Raw genomic sequence first — 27,688 nt, 5'->3', positions numbered from 1 at the left:
CCGTGTATTTCTTCTTTCACAAAGTCCGAAAATTTTTCATTTCGTCGAGTGTTCAGTACTTATATATTTTAAAAATAAGTTTGTTGTGCTTTGAATATTTAATATTTTCAATTTTTTTATGATTGGATACTTACAATGTGGTATTATTTATTATTTGTATGAAAAATATTCAATTCAATTTGTACTTCAGACTACAGAGAATTTGTTTCTGCATTAAATTACAGGAGTTATTTTATTATTAAAATAGGTTCAGTATCACGTAATGAATGTAAATGCACAAAATCCTTACAAAAATAGGCGGGGGAAGTGCCTCCATTTTAAGGAAAATCGTTTAATGTTGCATTACAGCAATAGATAATTGATAATGTTTTCTTGCACTAATTTACAGGAGTTTTTTTCTAAAAATTGTTTTATTATAACGTACTGAATGAAAATACACTAAATTCTTACAAATTTGTGGGGGGGGGGGGGTAGTGCTACCTGTATTATACTCGCAGTTTTTCACATTTAGGTAGGTATAGTAGATATCTACATAAAATACAAACTTGTTTCAAATTTGTAAGCAAACAAACAAAAAATATTATCAATGCTTGAACAAACATACAAAATTTAATTTAAAATGCATTTAAAATGATAAAAAGTTTTGTTTTCTTTTTTCTTTCGTAAGCTTACACTCGATGGATTTCAGTGATTATTATATATGTTGTAAGTAGAAAAGGGAAGTACTATCTAGTGTAATATGACACCTGTGACTAGTAACAGGCTAGCGAAATAATATATAAGTGATATATTTCGTTACTTAATCCCATTTAGTGGGTAAAACAAATTTCTAAAGTTAGTAATAACCGAGATACAGCCAATCAAAGTTAGACAAGTTTCTCAAAATGTAAAAAAGAAGTCGAAAACTGAAGATTTTGGCCCTATAATTATTTAGAAAGAAAAAAACTACTCAAAACGATCAAAAAGTTTAATACTAAAGGATATATTTTATTCTACTCTTGTGATTTTTCCACCGGGTTTTATTCAATGTATATGAAATCGAATGTTTTTTAATTCAAAGCAAATATGTATCATAATAATATCATTGATAGAGAAAATAAATATCTATCTATAATAAAAAGAAAAAAAATTGCAGTTAGTATACTTTTAGTATTATACCTAGCCCAAGAATTCATTTTACTATAAAAAGTATTTTATGTCTTTGAGCTATTTCTTTTAAAATAAAGGTTATATTGTTGTTGCTAGAAAGAATGTTTTTTTTTATACTGAAGTTACCAATAACAATTTCATGTTAAAAGCTATGATGAAACTAACTTTTTTATACTTGAAGTATTAACTATTAGGTTTATTATAAATAAATACAATTTTGTGTCATCCACGTTTTTATCCATCATTGATGTACCTTTGTATGTTCATTTCTCTTTTGAGAAAACTTTTTTTTTGTATGTCAATTCAATTTCAATCGATTTTCTTTTCATCATGCTATTGATGTGTGTACCAAATAAAAGTGCTTATAAACGAGAAGTGCCGTATATCAAATCAAACTGTTCTATAAAAGTTTATTCGTGGTAATACATAAAAAAATTTATATAAGCGATTGGAAGCTGCGAAGTTGACAGTCAAAAATAATTCCTCCTTGACACAATTGACTTACTGATTCCTAATTCTCTTTTTTTAGCTCGGTATAGTGAAATAAAAAATGCGGTTTTATTACACTGTAATCTTTTTCTACTTACCTTTAATGTATACTTACACCGAGCTAAAAAACGATAAACTAATAAACTAACAAAATAATAAGTACTTTTACAATAATATATTATAGTGTAGACTTATAAGAGCTTGTGTTTGGAATAGCAGTTAAAATTAGGACAAGTACTTTTATATGGTACTTACATATTTGATTGTATATATAATGTAAATATTTCATTACGTATAAAAAATTTTGTTGAATATACTCTGTAACCACTATTGTTGCACAGTCCTACACTCTCAAATATTATAAGAGCCTAAATGGCCGAGCGGTCTAAGGCGTTTACCTTCGACTGTTTGTCCATTTGAACTTAAGTTGCGGGTTCGAATCCAGGCAGCGGCAGTGTGAACAATTTATAAATAATGGGAGTGCAGAATTGATCACATTGTCGTTGCTTGGATAAGAACGGAGTAACCGACTCCTCCCACATTAAATTGTTATTGTAAATATGTTTGTAATTAAAATAAATAAAGATTAACAAATAATGATGTGGATGGCCTCTGCTATAGGCGTATATGTCAGAGAAACGGAGGTTAAACCCCATTATTATTATTATTATAAGTTGTTATGCTTACTTTTTACATTTTGCTATATTTTAAATCTAAGAAGATTAGGTGTTTAGAAGAATCTACAATATTCCAGGATTGGACGGATTTTTCCTGATCATTTATTGAATTTCTTAAGCCAGTTTTGAGTATTAAAATTAAAATGGATATTTTTAAACAAAAAATACAAATTTATTGAAATAATGTATGCTGTTGTATATTTTTAATGCCTTGCTAATAGAATAATCTTATATGCACATACATAAACCAAGGTAAAACATTCACTAAGTCATTCATTATACTTGAAACTTTTACAAGTTATTAATTATTATTTAACTTTTTAGAATTTCTAGAATTTGTTTCAATTTTTTATTTAATTAAAATTTATATACTGTTAGTTTCACTATTATATAGTTGGCACATGAGTTAGTTAATAAATATTATGGTGGGAGCGCAAATAAATGTGTATAACACAGGAAGAATGGATATATAATATAATTTATTTGCACTTCCACCATCAATATAAAAAGATATCAAACAGACTTAAGTATCATTCATTCATTAAGATGAGTTCTCGTATAATTTTTTGATGTAATATATTTTGGTATCGAGTTTATTCGATAACTGAACCTATAATAATCACAAAGAATATTTTTATAGAAAATATTAATTTCAAGAAAAAAACAAAAAAATGACTGATGAGTTAATTGTGAAAATACCCTGTATAGAAAGTGTTGAATTTCGGTGCTTGCGTTATTATTTTATAAATTAGAAAAGTTTACAAAAATCACCACAATTATGGCGACTTTTCGGTAAAATACGACTAATAGACTCGAATGATTTTTTCGCTCAAAGAGGATGATTTTTTGATCGTCTTTAGTATTGAAGAGAAACAAGTAAATAGGGGAAAACTTTTGTTAAGAAAAATTATCCCTTATTAAATACCCATGATAGTTATTACTCGAGAATAACACACATATAGAACTCAGCAAAAAAAAAAAACTATCGCGTGGCGAAAGTAAGTTTAGTATATATCTATAAAAGAAATTTATTTATGGCGCTGAAACGTTAAATATGAAAGTGCTGAGTTTTCAAATAATGTTTTGTTCAAGCTATCAATCTGAAAAAACGCAGCATGAAACTTGCCGGACACGATGACCACTTGATAACATTAATAATTATTAAGCAATTCAGTAGAAGTGATCCATATATGTATTGAAAAACAAAAATATTTAAGTACGGCATGTTCGAGGAGGATCGAAGCTCATCGGTGCAATATTTTTGTCGGAAAAAATATTTTATTGTTTAATAATTATTAATGTTATTAAGTGATCATAAGGTCTGACAAATACCTGCTGCATTTGTCAGACTGATAGCTTAAATATCACGTTATCATGCTCATTTGAAAACGCAACACTTTCGTAAAGAGAAAGTTTGAAAGACTCGACAAAAGAGAAGGCGCATTTAAACATGTTGTATGTATATTGTCTCAACAAATAGAATAGGACCCTCCAATTTTTAAGTTTTTCGGATTGCCAAAACGATTTTAACGAAAATTTTTCTCTTACTTAAACCAAATTTTTCAATCAAAACAATGATATAAGCTTGAATGCACTATAATCAAACCTTTTTTAAATTTGATATATCCTAAATATAGTTTTTCAGAAACACAATGTCGTTTCAAAGATTCTTAAAACCTACACATCAATTAACTTTTTTTAAATTTGATTTTTGAAAAAAAAGTACTTATGATAAAATTTATTTGTAAACCCCAAAGTGCCTCCCTTGTACTTGTATAGTAAAGCGAAATAAACGAATAATATTTAAAAAAAAAATGATCAAAATGAATTTTCTAGTATATTTTATCAAATAATTGAAATATTTATGATGTTCTGTCTGTTTTTCTGAAATGAATATGTCATGTTGAATTTTTATCATTTTATGAATTGGATGTATAATAACTCAGGTGCGTATTTATCACTTTATTCATTCGATATATGTACCTAGGTAGAAACTAAATATTGACTCAGTATACCAGAAATCGTAGAGAATAATCAGAAATATTAAAATTGTTGGGGCATAAACTATTAGTAAAATAGAATGTAATAATTTGGGTACATTTGCATGAATAGTAAATTTTTATAAAAATTAAGCAATGAATATAATAATAATAATAATGGGGTTTAAGCTCCGTTTCTCTGACATATACGCCTATAACAGAGGCAACCCACGTCATTATTTGTTAACCTTAATCTTTATTTATTTAATTACAAACATATTTACAATTACATTTTTATGTGTGTGGAGTCGGTTACTTCATTCTTATTCAAGCGAAGACAATGTGATCAACTCTGCACTCCCATTAACTATAAACTGTTCACACTGCCGCTGCCTGGATTCGAACCCGCAACCTAAGTCTAAATGGACAAACAGTCAAAGGCAAACGCCTTAGACCGCTCGGCCACTTAGGTCTGTGAATGAATATAGAATAAGGATTTCGGCTACTACAGAGACTCCTTTTGGATTCGTGCCTGTAACGCGCTTGTAAAACGATTCTATATTTTATTATTTCATTTTTATAATTTTCTTTTCAATGTATGTATGTTTTATAATATTTTTTTGATGTAATTGAAATTATGCTGTTTGATATGTTTTATTATTATTTCTTTACAATTTTGTACAAAAATAAATTCTCATTCACCTAAAAAAAATAAAAATTCAAATAAATTTGATTGTAGATTGAATTATACCCATTTACGAATTCTTCAGCTCAGTGTAACGATAACGATAAAATACATAGCGATAAAATCTCGAATTACAAATTTGTTAAAGGGGACAGGTGGTTAATTGAAATTGTCATTGAAATCGTACAGTTTTACAATAAATATAATTGAGTAAAAAAGATAAATTATACCATTCTGGCGTGCAAGTGTAAAGAATCGGAAAAATAAAATAAATTCAGAAAAAAATCGCAGTCGTTAATTACTAGAAACCAATGCCAAATTAAAAAATTATATTGTTGGTTTTCGTTGAGTTCTAGAAAATTCTCAATTTAATTGCAATGACTTTTGTCAAAAAATAATAATATGGGGTACAGAATTTTCATGCTGTACCTTCAGAGTCAGATCAAATGCGTCTGATGGAAGATTCTATCCTGCTGAAGATCTAAATCTATCCTGCTCTTACAACCCTTATATGGACGGAGACACTTGGTTTTTTACTATGTCATTGCTTATATGTTTACTTTCTAAGTGAAAATTATCAAATCTTTCAAAATATGTCGTTTTTTGAGATTCCTCCATAAGAGTCAATGTATTTTATATCGATTTTTAATAACTTTTTTCTTAAAAATATGCATGGATACCTGAACTGAAATTTTAACCACATATTTTTTGAGTAAAAGTCTGCCTATAAGCAAGTTTTGAGCACAAATCAAACATTGTTGTCATGCTCATACATCCTTAAAGTGTTTAATTCTAGGCAATGATAATAATAACAAGTACCTATCTTTGTTTGCACGAAATAAAGGATAAAATATAGATTGTGTGTATATGCAGTGTACAAATGTTAAATGAATATATCATATATAACCACAGCCTCAATCAGACCTCATCAAGTACAAGAGTTTAATTAATAACAAGTTGAACTGAAACTGAATGTAATTAGCTGGAAAGAAATATTCACTCAAATATTTATTTTAAAAACCACTTTCATGTGTACAGAGACATACATATGTGAAGTGATTTAAATATTATAAAAGTTGTAAATTCTAACACAAGTGAAATTTACAAAATTTTAAAAACCGCCGACAAATGCTTCAGATTTATAACCCTAAACTCGCACTTGAAACATATCTAAGAACACTCCCTCATTAAAAAAACTTTTTCTTTATAGCCTTCTTCAAATTGAACCGATTTTGAAGACCATCGCCTCTTTTTTAGTTTTTTCGGTCACGGAAAAGTTTCATCCCTAAGAATAGTCTTCACTCCATTCAATTACCTTTCAAACAAAATAAAAAAAATTAAAATCGGTTTTTCCTGGCGGACAGACAGACACACATAGCGGTCAAACTTATTACCAGTTTCGTTTTGGTTTGGGGAAAAATTAATTTTTACATAATTTTCTGTTTAATTTCATCGTGTAAGCCATTAAATTAGCAAAGAGAAGCATTCATAATAAGAGTAATCACGACTAGCTAATTCTTACTGATGATGACTACTTGGCAGTCGAAATACGTATTTATAAAATACAAAAAACTGATCCAGGAAATTGAGGCAAAAATCTAAATTTATTTCAAAATATCCTAGAGTTCTCATTTATTATCTTCGATAATATTTATAGAGAAAATATTGTTTTTATCCTTCATAAAGTTGCTTGCATATTAAATAACGGCTTTAAATTTCCTTGGTACATAGTGCGTACCAGGCAGAATTAGTAACAGCAACAGCAGAATTAGTTGAGCTGTTTTTTAATGGTAATAAAAAAACTGGAAAAAACTGTATAAACAGAATCAGAAAAATGGATAAAACACATCATTTATTTATGGAGATAATGATCGTTCCAGGATAATCTGCAGTACATGTTCGAAGAATAATTTATGAAGGCTAACAAGACCTTTTTTTAATGTTTTTTCCTTTTCTGGGAAGTTAGTCGTGTGGACTACAGGGGTCGCACTCACACGACTTCAATACCACACCGACTATGTACTACCAATTTATTTATTTAAATAGAATTTCTTAATATACAATTTTATTTCGAGTATCGTGGTATTTCTTTCAATAACCAACAATAATGTTTTATGCCGAAGGCTTAGGACGCTTAATTTAACAATTTCGTTTCGAAACCGGTACAAATTTGTTCCACAACGTCTATATACAAACGAATTAATGTATTTACTAAAAGGAATATACATACATACAAGATAATTGATTGTAATTTAAAATAGCTTCAAACTAAATTAGCTTGCATATTTGAACATAAACCATTTCAATTGAAAACTAGTCAACTAGATAATTACAATTATTATTATTATTATTATAGAATATGGTTGCATTCAGGTGTAATTAGTGTATTTAAATACATTTTGTATACAGGTAGCTACGGTATAAAGCGTAAAACTAAAGCCGTAAGATGTATACCTTAGAATTCAACAATAGTCAATGAATCTTTATATAAACTATGCGACTGCATTGTTTAAAGTTTACTTAAAGAAGTTAAAAACAAAAATTTATGCGATCTTGTCCAGGGAGTGGAAACAAAATTTATGCTGTAAATGAAAACGGGAATCGCTATAGGATTGAATTCTTAGCAAAAACATTCCCCAATAAATTTTAGTGGAGTTTAATGAAATGGCCCAGATAGCTTATATTGTGAAAAACGCTTTATAGTTTTTGGGATTTTCTTTCCCGGGCTATTTCTGAAAGAAGTTATGAAATTTGAATAATTAATCTTATTTCAACTAAATATTTTTGTTTACCGTGAAAAAAAAAAACGCGTTAAGTCGAAACTAACTGTATGTGTTATTCCTATTACATTAATGGCATTTACACATATATGCAGATATAGTTTAAATATTGTTCTAGTGGCTTCCTTTAGCTAACAACTTTGTTTTCCATACTTGCGAGTATAATTGAAACTCACAATTACTCAAGCATTATTGACATAAACCTAATAACGAAAATACTTTAATGGGATAGATTATTATTTAAGAAAATTATTATTTACAATACAATAATGGAGTTTAAACTCCGTTCCTGAGACATATACGTCCATAACAGAGGTCAGCCACATCACCATTTTTTAAAGTAGTATGGGTCGTCACACAGGCTATCTTTTTTTCAAAATTTTAAATATCGTACAAAATTTAATACACACATTGCCATAATTTATCATAATAACTAAACTGATTTTATAACAATTAATAATACATAAAATTCTATTACAAAAAAATAAAAAGTATTTTGACCAATCATTTGATTAGTTATGGTAGTTATAATTACTATATTATCGACATATTATACTCTAGAATTGTTCTGTACCATAATGAAAATAATAGATTTGGCAACGTTACAAAGATTTAAAGCGCCGAGTTATGGTTCTTTAAAATTTTCGGAGTCAATTGTCTATTTTATAAAAACAATTTTTTGTGACATATTAATTAAACATGTATTTTTGCCAAAATCGGATTTATAAACATCAAAAAGGGATGACTATGTTCCATATTAATTGGTTAGCGATCTTAGATTTTAGGATACAATTTTTTAACACTCTAAGATTACATAATTTAAAAATTAACGAGTTTTACTAAAAGGTAAAAGTGTTTGAAAGGCATGCAATGCAAGGAGCTTAAGAACGTCACCTGAAATGTTTATAAGGCAGTATTGCTTAAGAAAGCCATTCAACCTAATCTAACGTACACTTTGTATTTTTCTCAACTACAATATTTTTCAAAAGAACAAAATAAAAGGGTTAATTTTTTTTTATATTTTTTAATACACTTAGAAAACAATAAAAACTGTTAGAAAGACTATGAAAGAGAATGAAAACTAGAATCCTTACAAAGTTTTTTTCTGCAATGATGAAAATAGAAAAAAACTTTTATATTTGATATAAAATCCATTTAGAGAATTAAATTGGTTTATAAAACATTGCATAAAAGATGATATTATGAGAAAGAGAGAATCAATGTTTTGATAGAGTCTTGAATTATAAAGTGATACCGCACCATAACGAAACGTTGCATATTCAAACAAAATTCTGTTTTCATATTGAATGAAATGGCATTTTACATTTTGGTATTTATTATTGATAAGAATGGAAAATCATGTTTTACCAACGACTTCACGAAACAAATAATGAATTTTATTCTTCCGGAAAGAAATTACATGGACGAGAAATGGTTATAATCGGATATTCATTCGAATATAAATTTAATCAAAATTTAATAATAACAATTGTGAAAACAAACAATTGACAGAGTTATATGTTGAAATATCATGTATAGACAGTGTTGATTACGCAATAGTTTGGTTTTTTAACGTAATGTAAGTAAAGAAAGATAGTCACTCTTACACACAAAGTAATAAGAGTATCTCTCCTCTCACTTCTTTAGTGAATATAGTTCAAACAAACAAACACATACACAATGTATGTAACGTATAAATATTCAATAGGTATCTGTATTCCTATTATATAATGTCTCTAACTTTATTTTTTCTGAGTTTTTACGGGTAAACAATTATGTTTACGGAAGAATGTTTCCAACAAAAGTTGTTTATTTTTTTTATAAGGAACATTTTTTGCTCTCAAACCTTTGTTCTAGGTCATACGGCTTACAAAATGGCTCCTACGGATCCAAGACCTACTTTACCTATGTTGATCATTTACGAACTCGACTTCACATGTTAGGTTAGGAACACCCCATAAAAATAGACAGACAGACAACCGAAAATGGACAAATTAGGTGATTTTATGAACACCTATACCAAAATTTTGAACGTAGCATCAATATTTTTAAGCGTTACAAACTTGGGACTAAACTTAGTATATCTTGATATATTAGGCTGCAAGCCCATGTTTAAATTTTGAAATATTTAGTTGCTTATGTTAAAGCGGGCATTTTTGAGGGTTTTTATTGCCATCATCGTGATTGATGCGTGACTTACTTTAGGAATACAAATTTTGTCCAAACTAATTAATTTTTATAACCACTTTTTTCTTTTTTTTCTTTTTTAAATCCTGCATTGAGAAATATGTTTTAAGTGAATGGAATATAACAAAACATCAGATAGTTAATTAATTTCATATCATGAATAATAAAGACTAATTATTAAAGTTTTCACAATTCACTGAAAGCTTTGAAACGTTACTATGTTCTTACTGCTTCTCTTGTTCGTATGCGATATCGATCTTAGTCGGTAATACCTAACTAACTGAAGCACTGAACTTGTTAAATATTATGAGTGATGTAGTGAACGACTTCTCTTTACAGGAAATAATATCAATTATTAATAATTTTAAATTTTTAAGCTTGTAAAAATGTTAAATCACATAAAGAAATCATAAGTAAGAACTGAGAAATCACCCCAGTCAGAGTTTCTGAGATATCTCCATATTTGGATCGATTTTTGTCCGTATCTCAAAAACTATTCGATCAGTCATCAAATGCACCCGATTTTTGTATTTTTTGGGTCAAAATTACCTTATATACTGAGTTTTATCGAAATTGGAGATAACAAAAATTTTTCGATTTTTTGCAATTTTTTTAAGGGGTACCCCTTTGAAAAAATCGAGAAATCGGGAAAATAATTTTTGTTTTGGAATTTGATGAAACTTGGTGGATGGGGTAATTTTGATCCAAAAATTATAAAAATCAGGTTTATTTAATGATTGGATGCAAAGTTTCTGAGATGTCGCGATATTTGGATCGATTTTAGCCCGTATCTCAAAAACTATTCGCCCAGTCATCAAATGCACCCGATTTTTTTACTTTTTAGGTCAAAATTACCTTATATACTGAGTTGTATCGAAATTGGAGATAAAAAAAATTTTTCGATTTTTTGCAATACTTTTAAGGGGTACCCTTTTGAAAAAATCGAGAAAATAATTTTTGTTTTGGAATTTGATGAAACTCGGTGGATGGGGTAATTTTGATCCAAAAATTATAAAAATAAAGTTTATTTAATGATTGGACTTTTAGAAATTATCATGGGCAACTTCTCTTTCAAAAAAGTTAAAAAATTTAAAATCTCAGCAAAGCGGGTGGATATCTGTTATTACTTTATAAAATTTTTATTTTAATATTTCTGTGACGGTTTTTATAAAGCACAGAACAGTGTAATAATTAAAATATTATCAATTAAAATAATCATGTTATCATGGATAAATAGCATTTAAAATTTGTATAAATTGAATAATAATAATAATAATAATGTTACAAAGCTAGTCGTATCTAGCTAATTAAAGCTATTTAATTGTGGTTGTACGGATATATTAGTCAAAGAGAGAGAGAGATACTTTTGTTTATGTAATACTATACTTATATAAATCTAATTACAATGATAATTGTTTTAAAAGAAATAATCATGCTAAAACCATAAATTTAGCCTGACAACACCAATAACTTTCTTATCGAGTAAATTATTATATTAAACAAGTGAAATCAAACAATTGACTGAGTTAATTGTTGAAATACCATGTATAGACAGTGTTGATTACTCTGTCACATTACACATACATACATGTCACACATACATAACTGATATTCCTATATAATACATACTATTCAATTTGCGCATAATTTGCGCTTTCATGGGTAAACAGTGATGTTTATGAAAAAATGTTTCAAACAAAAGCTGTTTATTTTTTTATAAGGAACATTTTTTATATTTAAATTTTTGTTCTATCTCTAACGGTTTACAAGATGGATCCTACGGACCCAAGACAAAATTGATCTATGTTGCTCATTTACGAATTCGGCCTCTCTTTTTACGTCCTGAGTACGCTGTAAACGTACTGTGAACGCTTTTTGAGTTATCGTGATGATAGAAGGACAGACAGGCGACAGACAGCTGATATATGAAAACTCACGTTGTCAATTTGAACAGTTTTCGAACTACCAAAATTAATCAGAAAATGTTTTTGACTGAAAGTATTCTGACTCGTAGGATTAACTTAAATTACGTACCAAAAAGCGATATGATAATCTGACTATGTTTCAAAGTTTTTTATATAATTTATTGACCTTTTAAGTAAATACGAATGACAAATATTGGCAAACATTTTTCCAACCCCATGCGCTGATACATTCTATACTAAATGGTCTGGACTATTATTACTTTTTCTATTCTAACTCACTATTACTTTTTCTATTAAAATAGTGCACAAAAAAAAAAAACACAACCATTTATCTGATATTTTTAATTCAGATAAAAAATATAACTAAAAAATATAGTATTGTGTTAAATCCTTGCTCATTTTATTTGCACAATTTAATTAAATAAATGTGTGTCTTTTATTAAATTATTACCTAAATGAAAAAAAAAAAAAAAAAAATGTTTAAAAACAGTCATAATATTCATTTATTTAATTAATTAAATTTAAGGTATTTTTTACGTTGCTAATAATGATTATTATATCTTTTACTAGCTGACCTGGCGAACTTCGTACCGCCTAACAGTCGATCTTTATTTATTTATTTTTTAAATACTTTTCATATTTCTTTTCTGTGAAAGGAAAAAGTATATGGGCTATAGTAGTTATGATTAATAAACATACAAATGCAAATACTATTACAAACCTTAAAAGTTATGGTATGAAATTTTCCCGAACTACTTTTGTTGCTCCAAATGAAGTCATTTGAAAGCATTCGTTCTATTGTTTTGCTTTCCCGGAACCCGCCTACTAACACTTAAACTTTATGGTATATAAAGTTCAAATTGACCTTTAATTATTATTGTGAATCTTTTGTATGGGAAAATAGAAAAGTGTTGTTTTTAGACTTTTTCAGTCAATTTTTAAAATTTTTCTCTCTGTAAGAACCATCCTCGTACTTCAAGGAATATTATAAAAAAAAGAATTAGCGAAATCGCTTCAACTGCTCTCGAGATATGTGCTTAGCAACACATTCAACGATTCATTTTTATGTTATAGAATATATAAAATATATATCAGGCATACTTATTTTAGTCCCAAATTTGTAACGCTTAGAAATATTGATGATACTTATCTGTACTCATTTCCGCTTATCTGTCCTTAAACACGATAGCTCAAAAACGAAAAGACATAACAAGCTGAAATTATTATAGTGCCCAAAACCTGAGTGAGTTTGAGTTCGTAAATGAACAGCATAAGTCAATTGGATCTTGGATTCTTAGGACCCATTTTATATGAACCATAAGAGATAGACCTAAAGCTATTTTAAACAGGTGAAAACAAACAATTGACTGAATTAATTGTTGAAATACCCTGTATAGAAAGAGTTGAATATCAGAGCTTAAAACTTTTTTTTTTATTAATTAGAAGAGTTTAAAAAACCAACACAATTATGGCGGCTGGTGAACTCAAAAATGAAGGTTTGTATATATTTTCATCTCTTTAATGAATGCATTTCGAAAAATCACTCCTTAAATGACTCCTACAATATAAACTCAATATTTTCTCGAAACTTCTATCATAAGGGATTTAAGCTGGACGTCGATCTATCAGTTGGGACACTGTGTTTCCCCCCTCCAGATTATTTTCCCCTTTGAGATGTTTCTGATTTTTAATGATATACAAAAAGAAACATTTTTTCTTAAATCATCAAAATCGGAGCTGTTTTTGAGGACTCCTGAGTAAGAACATTCATTGATGCGACTACTTATGAGTAATGTGGCAAATTCGATATCAATGATCTATCCCATTGTCCCGAATAAATACTGTTTTGGGTTCGCCATTACTTGAATTGAATTTTAAAAAGGATAGCATATACAAATATAAACACACAAACAATAAACACCAAATAAAATTTACCTTTTCCGTATGAAAATGATTATGCCTTGTTGTACCCACTGATGATGTACTATTTGTTGTGACTGTTGCCATTGAAGAAGGCACATCACCACCATCCTTGCTTGCATTAGACGTGGAGAAGATGGTTGTTGTGTTATCATTAACTTGATTTTTTGTTGATGATAGCGTGGTAGCATGATGCGGACATGTCCATGTGACTAAATTTTTATGCCAAACACGTGCCAAATGTACAATTGTTTCACAATGAGCAGGAGCTGGTGATCCTACCATACCAATTACATTCACATGGCTTAAGGCAGTCACTAAGTGAGCTAACTGTTGTTGTTTTTTTCCGTCATTCATGTTAAAGTTATTCTTGTTACCACCACGACTATCATCTGTAGTGTCTGATGAAGTGCTTGTATCACCGTCATCATCAGCAGCAGCCGTTGAAGATATCGTGCATGTATCTGGAAAAAAGAAAAATAAATATTAAGGAGACTTGTCACATTCATAAAAATGTATTCATTAAAATATCAAAAATATATTTCTTAAGGATGTATGAACATGACAACAATGTTTGATTTAAAGGTTCAAAATATTTTTATAGGCAGACTTTTACTTAAAGAATATGTGGAGAATATGTCCAGTTTGATCCGATCAATAAGATTGGATCGAAATTGGATTGTGATGTCAATTTTTCGCTAGCTATCACTTATGGGCTTAATTTAGGGACCAGGACTCCACATTCATGAAATCTATTAGAGCTAGGTTAATTTTGATCACAAATTTGAAAAGTATGATCCAAATTTAGTAGGATTACATACTTGGTTTATCAAAATTGGATAAAATTTGGATGTGATAGATCAAAATTAAAATTTTTGGATTCTGATGACGTCATAAAGTTAAAGAATGCGATATCATTTTTGATAACACATTCAAATTTGATCCGTTCTTATTGAAATTGTTTTTGAAACCCATTAATTTTGGGCCATTAAGTAAGCTTTTTGTATAAAGATAAAATTCTGATTTTTGTATATTTGTTTTGATGGATGGACTCAAAAACTACCTAACCGATTCTAAAATCGTTCGTTCACCTAGAGAAAGTCACAGTATCAAGGAGTACCATTGGCTATATTTTATTTTCAAAAAGATTAGGGTTCCATATCAATAAATTTAAAACCATGTAATTATAAACAAAGGAGGGGGCATAATTGAGAGAAAAATAAGTAAAGGCTATAATGCGATAGTCTTTATTTTTATAGTTTAAATTTCCCAGCGAAGTATTTGGATAACTGCTGGTACAGGCATAAACAGCGGGTTTGAAACCTGACACCTCCTTTTCAACAGGCTTTTTGTTTCGTACACTCTACCTACATATAAATAATATATCGTTGTTATCAATGAAAAGTCAAAAGAGGGAAAGGGTAGAGAGAAAGGACGAGATGGCGAAAGAAAGATTGTTGAATACCATAGTGTAGTAGAACATGATGATGTTGTATGATGACAACAAAATAACAAAAGCATATGAACCTTATTTTGTACGTGATACTGCAAGTATTATTTTATATTTGATATAATGCTGAAGAAAATAGGACAAAAGCTATGTTAATTATAAACAATGTATATATATATATATATCATTAGATGTACTGCTCTGCTCTGGGAATATCGAATACTAGACTGACCTTCGAATTTACTTCTGAGACTTGAATGTACTTAATTAGTCGTTCTTGTTATATGTATAGAGTAAATGCAAACACGAGTGTGCATTATATTTCAAAGTTGAAATACACTTCCTCGTGTAAGTGGATGAAACAATAAGACCCTTAATTGTTTTATTTATCCTAAAACATTTTTAATTCAAACGATCAATGTTAAAGTTCACTTAAAAAACTAGTAAACAGGCAACTTGTATCACGTAAATGCTAAGTGCTTGTCAAATAATAATAATTCAAGTTGCCTATTTATTAATTTTGTAAATCAACTTTAACATGAACCATTTCATTGAATTATCAATTTATTGTTTATTAACAAATAAAAAAATTTACGCCACTAATTCATGCGTTACTAATCATATTTGACACCCAAGAAATAGATTCCAAGAGGTTTTAAGAAAATGCGAGCGGTTTCTTTCATTTTCCATTATTTGTAACATCTCTAACTGTACTAGTAATATTATTTCAAACTATAACAATAACTAAATTGGCATGTATTCAATCCCAATGTATACAAATAAATAAAATAAAGTAATTTGTTATCTGGCACACAATAACCATCCATAATTATCAAAGTGAAATAGTAAAAGAATAGATTTAAATCGTTTTCATATCAATTTTTATTTTATTTACTGTAAATTTAATTGAATGAAATGCGATCAATATCTCTTTTTTACAATGCCTAGTTGTGTTGTGTCGAATCGTTTTGAGGATATATAGTAAAATTACATCACGATTTTAAAACTCATGTACGAGTAAGGCTCAATGATGCATAGTATTACATGTTTCTACCTATTTTAAATTTTTATATACAACGATATCCTTTTAAAGGACATCGCAATATTAGATAGGTGAAATGGCTTTCTGTGAAATTTTTTCTAACCCACCCTAAAATGTTCTTCGGATCTCCCTCATCAAAAGCTTTCACGTCCACGAGTGATCAAAAAGCAACACATTCATTATAGAATTATATTCACAGAATCGGGGTTTCAGAAAAATAAACGATTTTCCACAATTTTAAAAAATTTACTCAAAAATTATGCTTTTTAGAGAAAAAATAGACCAGTTAAAAGTTTTAATTTTTTTTTAGAAACTGTGTATTTTAGGAAAAAGATCCTTCTGATAAAAGTTGTTAAGCATTACATTTCCTACCGATATGTATATTTCGGGATTTTGTTCCAAATCTTTTCGGAAATATCGATATTAGCATAGGAACTTAACATAAAATGTATTTCGCGATTATAATGTACAAAAAATGCCGAGCCAAAACACTTCATTTTCGTCCTTAGGGACCTTTTATTAATTATGTAAACATAATTTTGAGGATTTTTGACCTCCCGTTTACCTCCACGTACGCATGCATAGGATTTCTCGAACCCCTCCCTTTCTTACGCAAGATTCAATCTTGTTTTGCCGAATAATAAAACGTTGTTAGAAAAGGGTCAGTTACACTAAAACTCACAGTTTGACGTAAATGTACTTTTAAGTTTCAACCCTTAAAATCTTACGTAAGAATGGGTTTAACTCCCCGTACCTCCACGTAAGCACATGAATATATTTTTGAAACCACCCCCCCCCCGACCAAGTGCTTACGTTATTAATGAATACCTGCTTAGTTTGTAGAACAAACCATAAACAATTTAAACATTCGAAAAAATTAAATAGCTAAATTTGGTTTTACACTTAAGGATGTATGAGCATGACAACAATGTTTGATTTAAAGGCTCAAAATTTGTTTGTCAGTAGTCTTTTACTCAAAGAATATGTGGTTAAAATTTCAGCTTAGGTAACCCTGCAAATTTTTAAGAAAAAAGTCATTAAAAATCGATATAAAATACATTGGCTCTTATGGAGGAATCTCAAAAAACGACATATTTTGGAAGTTTTTGATAAATTTTCATTTGGAATGAATGAAAACAAATTTAAAAAAAAACTTTTTAATAGAAAATTAATATAATGGCAATGAATTAGAAAAGAAAAAAACTAAGTGTCACCGTCCATATAAGGGATGTAAGAGCAGGGTAGATTAAGGGTTGAAATTATTTTTATCTTATTTTCAACTTTGATGATGAATTTTGTTATAACTTTATGAATGTAGACGAAAAATAAGAATAAAATTTTTCGATATGTGTCTTGGTTTTCGAAATATCGAAAGCTAAATAATTAAACAAAATTTTCAATTTTCGATATTTTGAAAATTAAGCCAGATATCGAAAAATTTTATTCTTACTTTTCGTCTTATATCGTCAAGTAATAATATAAATTTATCATCAAAATTGAAAATATCTATTTTTAAATTTGTGCCTCCACTACCATGCTCATACATCCTTAACATATATTATGTAAAACATTGAAATTGAAACATAGCTGTAGTTACACACTCTGAATTATGTTATCCGAATTCATATAACATTCGTACGCTTCTCACATATTGCTTGGCACGTGCCAAGCTTTTACGTCATCAAAAGATAATAGTAGGTTATGTGAGAGGAAGTATCAAAGAGAAAACCTTTCCACTATCTTTATTCTTAATAAATTACTTCGACTGTGACACACATTTATTAAATAATATACCGAGTGCTCTTGATTACTCAAACATCTCTTCTTAAATCCAAAAATATTTCGTCGAATGTACACTTGAATTTTCTTACTAGTAAATCAGCTATACCAGCATTTAGGAAGCGAAAGTTCTACAGTCAATTGTAGAACACTCTGTATATGAAATATATCAAGATATACTAAGTTAAGTCCAAGTTTACAACGCTTAAAAATATTGCTACGAAAATTTTAGCATAAGTAAAACTCAAAAACGAACAAAATTTTGGTATAGGTGCTCATAAAATCACCTAATTAGTTCATTTTCGGTTTTCTATCCTTCTGTTCGGCTAAAAAACAAAAGGAGATATCAAGCTGAAATTTTAATTCAGAACGTAAAAAATGAGGTGAAGCTCGTAAATCAGTAACATAGGTCAAGTGGGTCTTGGGTCCGTAAGACTCTTCTTACAAGCCGTTAAAGATATACCAAAATTTTAAATATAAAAAATGCCCCTTACAAAAAAATTAACATTTTTCTTCGAATTATTTGTTAGGCGAAAATATATTTTAAATTTATACGTTACATGTATTATGTATGTGTTTGTTTGTTTATTACTATATCCACTGAGGAAGAAAGACAAATGATACTCTTATTACTTTGTGAATAAGAGTGGCTATCTTTCGTTACTTATATGTCGTAAAAACACACGAGTGCGTAATCAACAGTGTCCATACATGGTATTTCAACAATTAAATCAGCCAATTGTTTGTTTTCACTTGTTTTAATTGTAAGAAATTAATCTACCCTGAGGTGATAATAAAACATGGAATATTGCTTAATTAACAAATATAATTTTTTTTTTTTTAATTATCTTCATTATTTACTGAACTATTTTACTCAAATTTTAAATACATTTTTTTAAGTATTTACTTTTTTGTAAATCAAACAATATTTTTCGATTTTATAATTTAAAAAAAAAAAATATCAATCTATGATGAAACTATACCAACATAATTAGGCCAAAAGCAATATTTAATTAATATTACCGCACACATTAAACTAAATTATTCAAACCAATTTTATTTTCGTCAGATAGAAAAGTATGAAATCATTAACAAGGAAAATTTTCATTCGAAAAGAAAACTTTGACTTTACTTAAAAACATAACATTAAAATGTTTACAGTACATATTATCATAAAAAGGAACTTGAACTCAAACAGCTAAATGAGAAACAAACCCAGCGTATACTATTACAATCATTTCTTTTTATATTACAAAAAAAATTCTAAGAAAAGTCAAAGACATTAAAATAATAATTATATATTTTCTGTATTGGATCGTTGCATGATACATAACATTTAAGCCAAGGTAGAAATAACCTCTACTAGGTAATGTCATCACAACATGATAACATCCTTTCAATATTGTACCTTTTTCTGAAAAAAAAAGAAGATATTACAAATATTCGACTTCCGTACATCAAGTATTATTTACACAAAAGAAGGGTAAATATGATTCTTAGAACCAATGAATTCTATATATGGTGGGCCATTTTCGTATAAAAACCTATGGTTAAACACTTTTGTTTCCGATATTTATGATGATTAAGTTTCCAACAAAAAATTCATGCTATTTTCAAGCGATTCGAGATTGAAATCATTTCTAACAAATTTGATCACAAATCGCTTTTTTATTCATATTTATTGCCAAATAACTAGTCACCACCTAAACCCTTTTTAGAATTAGAAATAATGGGATTTTATCTCCGTTTTTCTGATATATACGTCTATAACGGAGGCCACCTACATCATTATTTTTTAATCTTTGTTTATTAAACTAAATACATATATACAATTAAATTTATGATGTGAGTGGAGTCGGTTACTTCGTTCTTATCCAAGCAACGACAATGTGATCAATCCTACCGCCCCATTAATTATAATACTTTACACTACCGCCGCGCTGCCTGGATTCAAACCCGCAACCTTAATCTAAGTAGGCTAACGATTAAAGTCGATAACGCTTTTAACCGCACGGCTGTTGATTAGGAAGATATTTAAAAACAAGGGGAAACAAACAATTGACTGAGTTAATTATTGAAATACCATGTATAGACAGTGTTGATTACACTGTCAAATTAAACATACATACATGTCTCACATACATAACTGATATTCCCATATAATACATACTATACAATTTGCGCCCTAACGGTTAAACAGTGATGTTTATGATAAAATGTTTCAAACAAAAGTTGTTTATTAAAAGAAATTTTTTCTATATTTAAACTTTTGTTCTATCTCTAACGATTTACAAAATGGATCCTACAGACCGAAGACAAAATTGACCTATGTTGCTCGTTGAACTCGACCTCACTTTTTTTATGCAGTGTTGTTGTGCCAGCTTGAAAGGTGGTTGAGAAGCCTTTAGCCTTTTGGGCCTTTGATTACCTAGGTACGCCTCTGGCATTACAATAAATGTAAGTTTATCAATTTAAGATGTTTGTATCCCTGGGTAATGGTTTACAATATAAAATGTCAGCGACATGTCAAAAAATGTTGCTTAAATTATGGGAGTAAAGTTATTACAAGGAATATCGTTAACATTTTCATCAAGAATTCAATTACATAATAATTGAATATTTTACCGGATGTCTCATGAGAATTAATATTATATAACATTAAATGAAGTGATACAGAGGTTGTTACTATCATCATCTTTGAAGTCTTGTATCTCTATATACCTATATATGTATGATTATTATTAAATATTAAAATATGTTGCTAGGTGGATATCTACCGACTCTCTACATATGAATATTAGGAATATACGCTCGTAGGAATATCCATATACGTCTATTACATTACCTTATTTTACGTGGAAAAGTATATTCCATTGGGGGTACAAATAATGAGATTAGAACGTATTAGTTTTTTTTTTTTTTATTATGTAGTTATTTTTAAGAGTTTTAGAATAGAAGTAATCCATTTTATCTAGGCATTAGAATGGGTTAAATATTTGTAACGTCGACATCAATTTTTGATCGAGAAAAATTATCATTACATACCCAATATTTAATGTCTCCGATTTCACAAGTAACGGACTTATCATGCTCGTTATCAATATGAGTTTGGAGACAAAATTTTTAATTATTCTTAAGCTATTCGCGACCCCAAAATATCGAGCTGACTTTCTGATTTAAATATGAAATTGAGAGTGCCACATAGTTTCTTGGAGTTTCTTAGCCCGCTCACTTGCGGGCTCGAAAATAGCTCTAATAAATACCAATTCACAATACATGAATAATAACACTGGTCAACACAAATTTTGTCACAGAAGCATGACTTTACTTTTTGAAAAGTTTTTGACGTGCTGAATATGAATCTGATTGCAAAATTGCTTCAGCACGTCACGTTATCGAGAAACTCGTCCCTTAACATGAAAAAATCTTGTTTTTCTTCTTAATTCGAGGTCATATTTCACCAGTGAATATTTTTTCCTCACGAAAACATTAACGTCATCAGAAAATACCATTAATTCCCCCTCAAAAACCATTTTGCAAAATCTTTTTCCAAGAAATAGAATAGGTAATATATAAATATATAAGTATACAATTAATTAATTATACATAAATATTTATATTAGTAGTAATACAATGTATAGGTATTTTAACTATAATAAATGTGATATGATTTCTCGAAGAGCAAAATGGATATCGGAATGATTTAAAAAGTATTTTAAAGGAAGAGGGAAAGAAAAGGAAGTCTTTCAAATTTTTATATGAAAAAAGAAATATATAGTGGTGTTACGGAATTCAATATAACAAAAAAATGAATTTTTTCCTCTTTTAGCTAAAAATATTTTGAAAACCTTACGTATTAGAGAATTCTGAATTTGAATTCGCATTCAGCATCCTCAAAAACTATAAAAAATGTCTCTCGCATCAATGTGACAAAAAAAAAACAAATTTTGTTGACCAGTGTAATTAAATGATATATAAAATTCTACTAATTGACTTACGAACTATAGTTTCTTGAAGTTTCTTAGCCCGCTCACTTGCGGGCTCGCAAATAGCTCTAATAAATACCTATTCACAATACATGAATAATAATAATAAACAATAATCCAATACTATTCAAATACCTGTTTACAATTTTTAGATAAAATATGGTGGGAGCGCATATAAATGCATAGTACATAGTAGTTTATGATATAACGCATTGTTTATTTGCGTTTCCACCACTTATTTTTTTAATGGATCGAATTGTGAATCTAAACCATTTTCGATTTTTTTTTGGTAAACTACCCATCCTTTTTATAGGTTAACAAAATGTTACTAAGAAAAGTTGCTCGGAATTAAAAGTTATGACTCAAGATTCAAATTCATGACTGAATTTCAAGCAGATATTTCCAACTTTGACAATTCCATTCTTAGTGAATGTTTATCCGAGAAAATAAGTTTTCTTTTTAAATTTCTAACTTAGCCCTCACAAAAAAATACACTCTCGAATAGTACATGTAAATTGATTTATTATTATTTTCTTTCTTACGTTTTTTTTTTTGTAATTACAACTTTTGTTCAAAAAAAAAATGATGCTGGAAGTAAACGGATCTTCTTGATATTTTGTATAGAGTCATAATTGTTAATTAACTTTTAAAAGGAAGGGTAGTTTAACAAAATGAAAAATAATGAAGTTTTTTTATAAAGAATGGCTTTTTTTTCTTAAAATTAAAAAGCCTTTATCCGGGGACACGCAATATAACGTTCTAGTAGAAATTTGTCTCTATTTCTTACAAAAAGGCACATTTGTATCTGTTCTTGTAGTTATTTTTAATTTAAAAATTACAGATTCTAATATTTTTAAATTGTAAAGCTTATAATAAAGAGCTTCTCCATGCCATAATGTGATACTAGTAGCTTTACTAAATGCGTTTTCACATATTACATATTACATAATTATAAAAAGAAGTATCATAATATTACCTACTACTATTTAAATATTTATGTACAGATAAATGCCTAACATCCAACAAGTGGCTCTTTTATATTTTATTTTGAAATAAAAATATTACAGTAGTCATTAAATTGAAATGTTATTGCAATAAAAAAAGCCTTTTCACATTTCATATGAGTATCTATTTGTCATAGAAAATATAAACATATGGTATTTAAGGTTTATTGGATATATTGTAACGGGCTGATGATTCTTATTTCTTATTGATCGTATGCAACTTCAATGAGATCCATGGTTATCTTCTCGTATACAAATCGTTGAGTTTACATCTAGGCAATGCATTCAAGTAAGAGGTATTATAGATGTTATATGAAATTGCAAAAGTATATCTTACAACTGACTCAACGCGAATCAAAGCTGCAACACATGTATATAATATCTCTTTCTTAGATGCATTGATTTACGCATGTATTCTGTCATAATCGTAGTAGGCCTATGCCTAGAAGTAAACTAAACACTAAGTATATTACTTTGGTTACACAAACAACCAATTGCTCTCAGAAAGTGGATTTAAAGACTTCAATTAGTCGTTGTTATTTCTTCTGTATATTTCAGCATCAAAATGTATGAGCAACCTCATACAATATCTGGACAAATATTTTTAAACGCATCTTTAAATCGTGGACTATACTCCAATCGGATAAAACATCATCTCGTGGGAAAAAATACGATTTTAATGACCGAGATCTATTTGCCTTGTGGAAAACAGTGGGTGATTATCTTCTATCTGACGTAGAATAGGGAAAGATTCATCATTCAATTTCTAACTGAATGTGTAGTTTTTGGAACTATTTTCTCTACCTCACATTATCGTCCTGATTTGTTTGTTGGTTGGGAGATAAAACCAAAAAAAGTGCAACAAAAAACCACAGCAAATATCGACCATTTTCACCTAGGCCACCTGGGAAACTAAAACTTTTTTAAGCGATCCAGTTTGCCATGAACTTTGGGAATATGCAAAAATATTTTTATAATTTGGCAATTTGTATTTTTTATCATAATTTTATGTTTTTCATTTGAAAAAAAAATGTGAGAGTGAGTTCAGTGAGAATCAGTCAGTTATTACTGGAAGTGGGAAAAAAATATCTTGTAAATAAAAAGGTAAGCGCTACATTTATAATACACGAAAATGCGATGGGAGCATAGTTCCTACCGGGTGTTCCACGATACCTATCGTTTAAAAATTATATTTCAATTAAATAGAATTTTATTGTCTAAAGAGTAAACAAAAAGAGTGTCTCAATGGTTTAGACAATAAACACAATTTTTAGTAAATTCATACATTATTTTAAATATAAAATAATGTTTTCTGTCAAACTTTGTATCGTAATTGATGTAATTATTTTATATTATTGTTGTATATGTAACAATATAACAACGTAGGTATTACAATTGTAAGTATATAGAATTATTCATATATTAAAACCATTATGTAACATTGTTGGCCTACATATTATATATTTTCTAAGTTGAATGCGCATACATTGAGCCCTGAATCCATATATACTACTCATATGAGTTGTTTCAAGTGGGATATATTCACGTTTGAATTTAAAGTAGGACTGTTTACATGTTCCTGATGTCTTATATCAGTTCAGTAAAATTTTGAAGAAATAAAGTTTGAAAAGGTAACACCGTCATTTACCTAGGATCAAACAGCGAACTGTACCACCGATCAATTATTTCAAGTAGGAACTCACTTTAAATTTTTAATTTTTTTTTATTATTCTTTTTATATATTGTTTAAAATCAGAAACCTTTCGGTTGGGGGGGGGGATTAATCAAGAGGGAGCAAAGGCAATGTCCCGATGAATATATCAACGCTAGGCAATTTGCTGAACTGAAGAATATAAGCATCTATAAAATGTAAAAATAAAAAAATTAGAGCAATCATTCCTAATATTTACAATTCTGTCCATTTACGCATTCGTGGTCCAAGAGACGGTATAAGGTGGATGTTCACCCATTTGATCAAAAGATGAGACATATTTTTAATGAAATTTTATTGATTTATAAACACGTCTATCATAGTTTTTCCATCGAAAAGTGTTCATGGCTATTTTTAATTTAATAGAATCACTATTTTTGTAATTAAATTATCTTTCTTCTGAAACCAAGTTCGATTAGTTAACAGATCGGTGTAGTTACCTATATTGACTTACCTGTTCATATGGTATTAACAGATCTGCACAGATCTGTTAATCAATCCAAATTGGTATCAGAAGAAAGGTAAGTTTATGGAAAAAATTGATTAAAATTAATTTAATTAAATATAGCCATGAACACTTTTTAATAGAAAAACTATGACAGGCGTGTTTATAAATCAATAAAGTATGAAAAGACCCACCGTCATTTACCTATGAATGAAAACTATGTCTCATCTGGTAATCAGATGGGTGAAGATCGACCTTATACCGTCTCTTGTACTATCAGCTGTTTAGTAAATAGTAAACCTTATACGTTTGCAAATAAAAAAAGTAATAATTTTTTTTTTTCACTCTGGTAAATTGCATGCTACGTTTTATTAACTGCTATTTAAATAAACAAAATGTATCCAAACAAATAAAAAAACAGCACATAAACCCCTGATGTATACATTTTTTAAACAATACATGCTTGTGCGTCTTAAATTTTGTATTCTATGCTGCGTTGAGCATACAAACTCGCTCGAATTTATTGTCAGTAATAATATTTTCAACATGTTATTACTACGACAGTGCCTGGCATGTTTTTGGCACTTAGCATAATATTACCAATTTGTATCATATTTAACCCGCTGAATACAAAAATGGCAACCAAATTTTTTTATTGCGTCACGTTCAGGCTATGAAAAAAATTTCATGTATATTACTGCAGACTACAGAGAATTTACTTCTGCATTAAGTGTCAATTTCGCGAATTCGGATGGCTGTGGCGAAAAAAAATTCATTCATTTTTTCGATCATTGGAAATATACCAGTCGGTTTTTTCATACTCCAAGTCGATTGAACGAATGGTGTCTGCTCGTACAATGGCTTTTATTCATATTTTTTAATCAAATGTTTTTTCAACTAAATTTATTTATTTAATCTGTTTCAATTGCATTGGTATGGAATCCAGAATTGAACAAAAAAATTTATTTTTAGAATCAGATAAATGTTATATGCATTACTAAATATACGTGACATAATAATGCTTTTTGTTACAGAACGTGTCAGATTTATCTGTTTCTTATAGCTGATAGTCCAGTGGCGTATTTACCGCCTGAAACCTAGTCAAAAAATAATAATTCACAAAATGGCGTCGAGCTATTTTGTTTTAACTCCTTTGAGCTTTTCAAATTTTTTAAAAATACAAAAAATTGGAATTTTTAAAATCCAAAATTCAGTGATAAAGAGATTTATAAAGAAGATTCCCACCAAATTTCAAAGGAATCGGTCGAATGGAGGTTGAGCTCTCATGCCAACCACCTCGAAAAATGTAGTTTCAAGAGAAACGCGTTGTAAGTCTGAGAGACAATTCGTGCAGAGTAACTCGAATAATGATATTTAAGACTCACTTTGAATTAATCGACGATCCAAGATTTGAACTTTTGTCTACTTCATATGCAATGTCTTGCAAAGTTATTTCTACTAACCGAGCTGGTTTGCCTTCTTTGGAAGCTCGTAGTACAAAGCGATAAATTCGATCTTCGTTACCAGCTAATCCGCTCTATCTCCGAAAATAGTTCGAATTTTGAAAAATCCGTTTAAGGACCTATTCTTAAGGGTCTAACCAAAAAAATATGTAAAAAATTCATTCTTTAAAATTTCTAGACCAGAATACTGCCTTAATACAAATACTATGCAATAAATAGCAATATCAATAAATAATATCAATTAAATACAGGATGTATAAATAGCAATTATCTACAGGATGATTCAAGGCAATGTAGACTCTAAATATTAGCTCTTACACTACATGTTAGTATACAAATGGTATAAGTAATGACTATTGTGTGTAACAACTATTGTACGTTGGTTACTAACTGGAGTAAAACAATCTTCACTGCATTCGTGCTTTATTTACATCGTTCGAATGATATTTCACAACTCAAACTTTTTGAAAAATGTCTTGACTGTAGGTTAAGCATTTTGTTTGTGATATTTACAATTGTAAAGAAAACTTTCTGCTTTCTATTCAAAAATAAATTTATCCTAAAATTATTTTTGAATAAAGCTTTGAAAAATTTGTACAATAAATTACACAATAAATAAATTGTGGTCAAATTCATTAACAGAGGATAGTCGTACATTATAATTGTTAAAAAACTTGACTACAAAAAAGAAACTTTGTCGTTTTACTTCATTTATATTTGTTAGTGAGTAACTTCATCGTTATTCAGACATTTGGGTAATGTTTTCTTTATACTTGAGTGTGTGTTCTCTGTAAGACATTTTAATTATGTTTGAGTATTTTAGTACAAAAATAGAGAAATTACAAAAGTGTCAACTTCAGATTCAGTACTTAATTCTTTTTTTATACATTCATAAATATGTTCTTTACATGACATTCGTTGTACATTGTACGTTTTAAAACAATCAAGTTTTAGAAAACATAGAAGTTTTCGGTTAAAACTGAAAACCGAGATAAAATGGAAAAAAAACCAGTTGGT

The 27,688-nt window shown here is 28.8% G+C and overlaps 1 protein-coding gene across 1 annotated transcript in view; it reads right to left on the bottom strand.

Annotated features, from left to right (window-relative positions):
* The window catches only part of LOC123291477, a 93,119-nt gene that overhangs the window by 57,824 nt on the left and 7,607 nt on the right, over positions 1 to 27,688 (bottom strand). The window contains exon 2 of the mRNA XM_044871780.1: positions 13,807 to 14,255. Coding sequence (XP_044727715.1) covers positions 13,807 to 14,255 — 449 coding nt within the window. The remainder of the gene's footprint in view (positions 1 to 13,806; positions 14,256 to 27,688) is intronic.

Source organism: Chrysoperla carnea, chromosome 2 (assembly GCF_905475395.1).
Source record: "Chrysoperla carnea chromosome 2, inChrCarn1.1, whole genome shotgun sequence".
NCBI classification, from domain to species: domain Eukaryota; kingdom Metazoa; phylum Arthropoda; class Insecta; order Neuroptera; family Chrysopidae; genus Chrysoperla; species Chrysoperla carnea.
The sequence above is the reverse complement of the archived record's forward strand: the minus strand, read 5'-3'. Positions and strand labels throughout refer to the sequence as shown.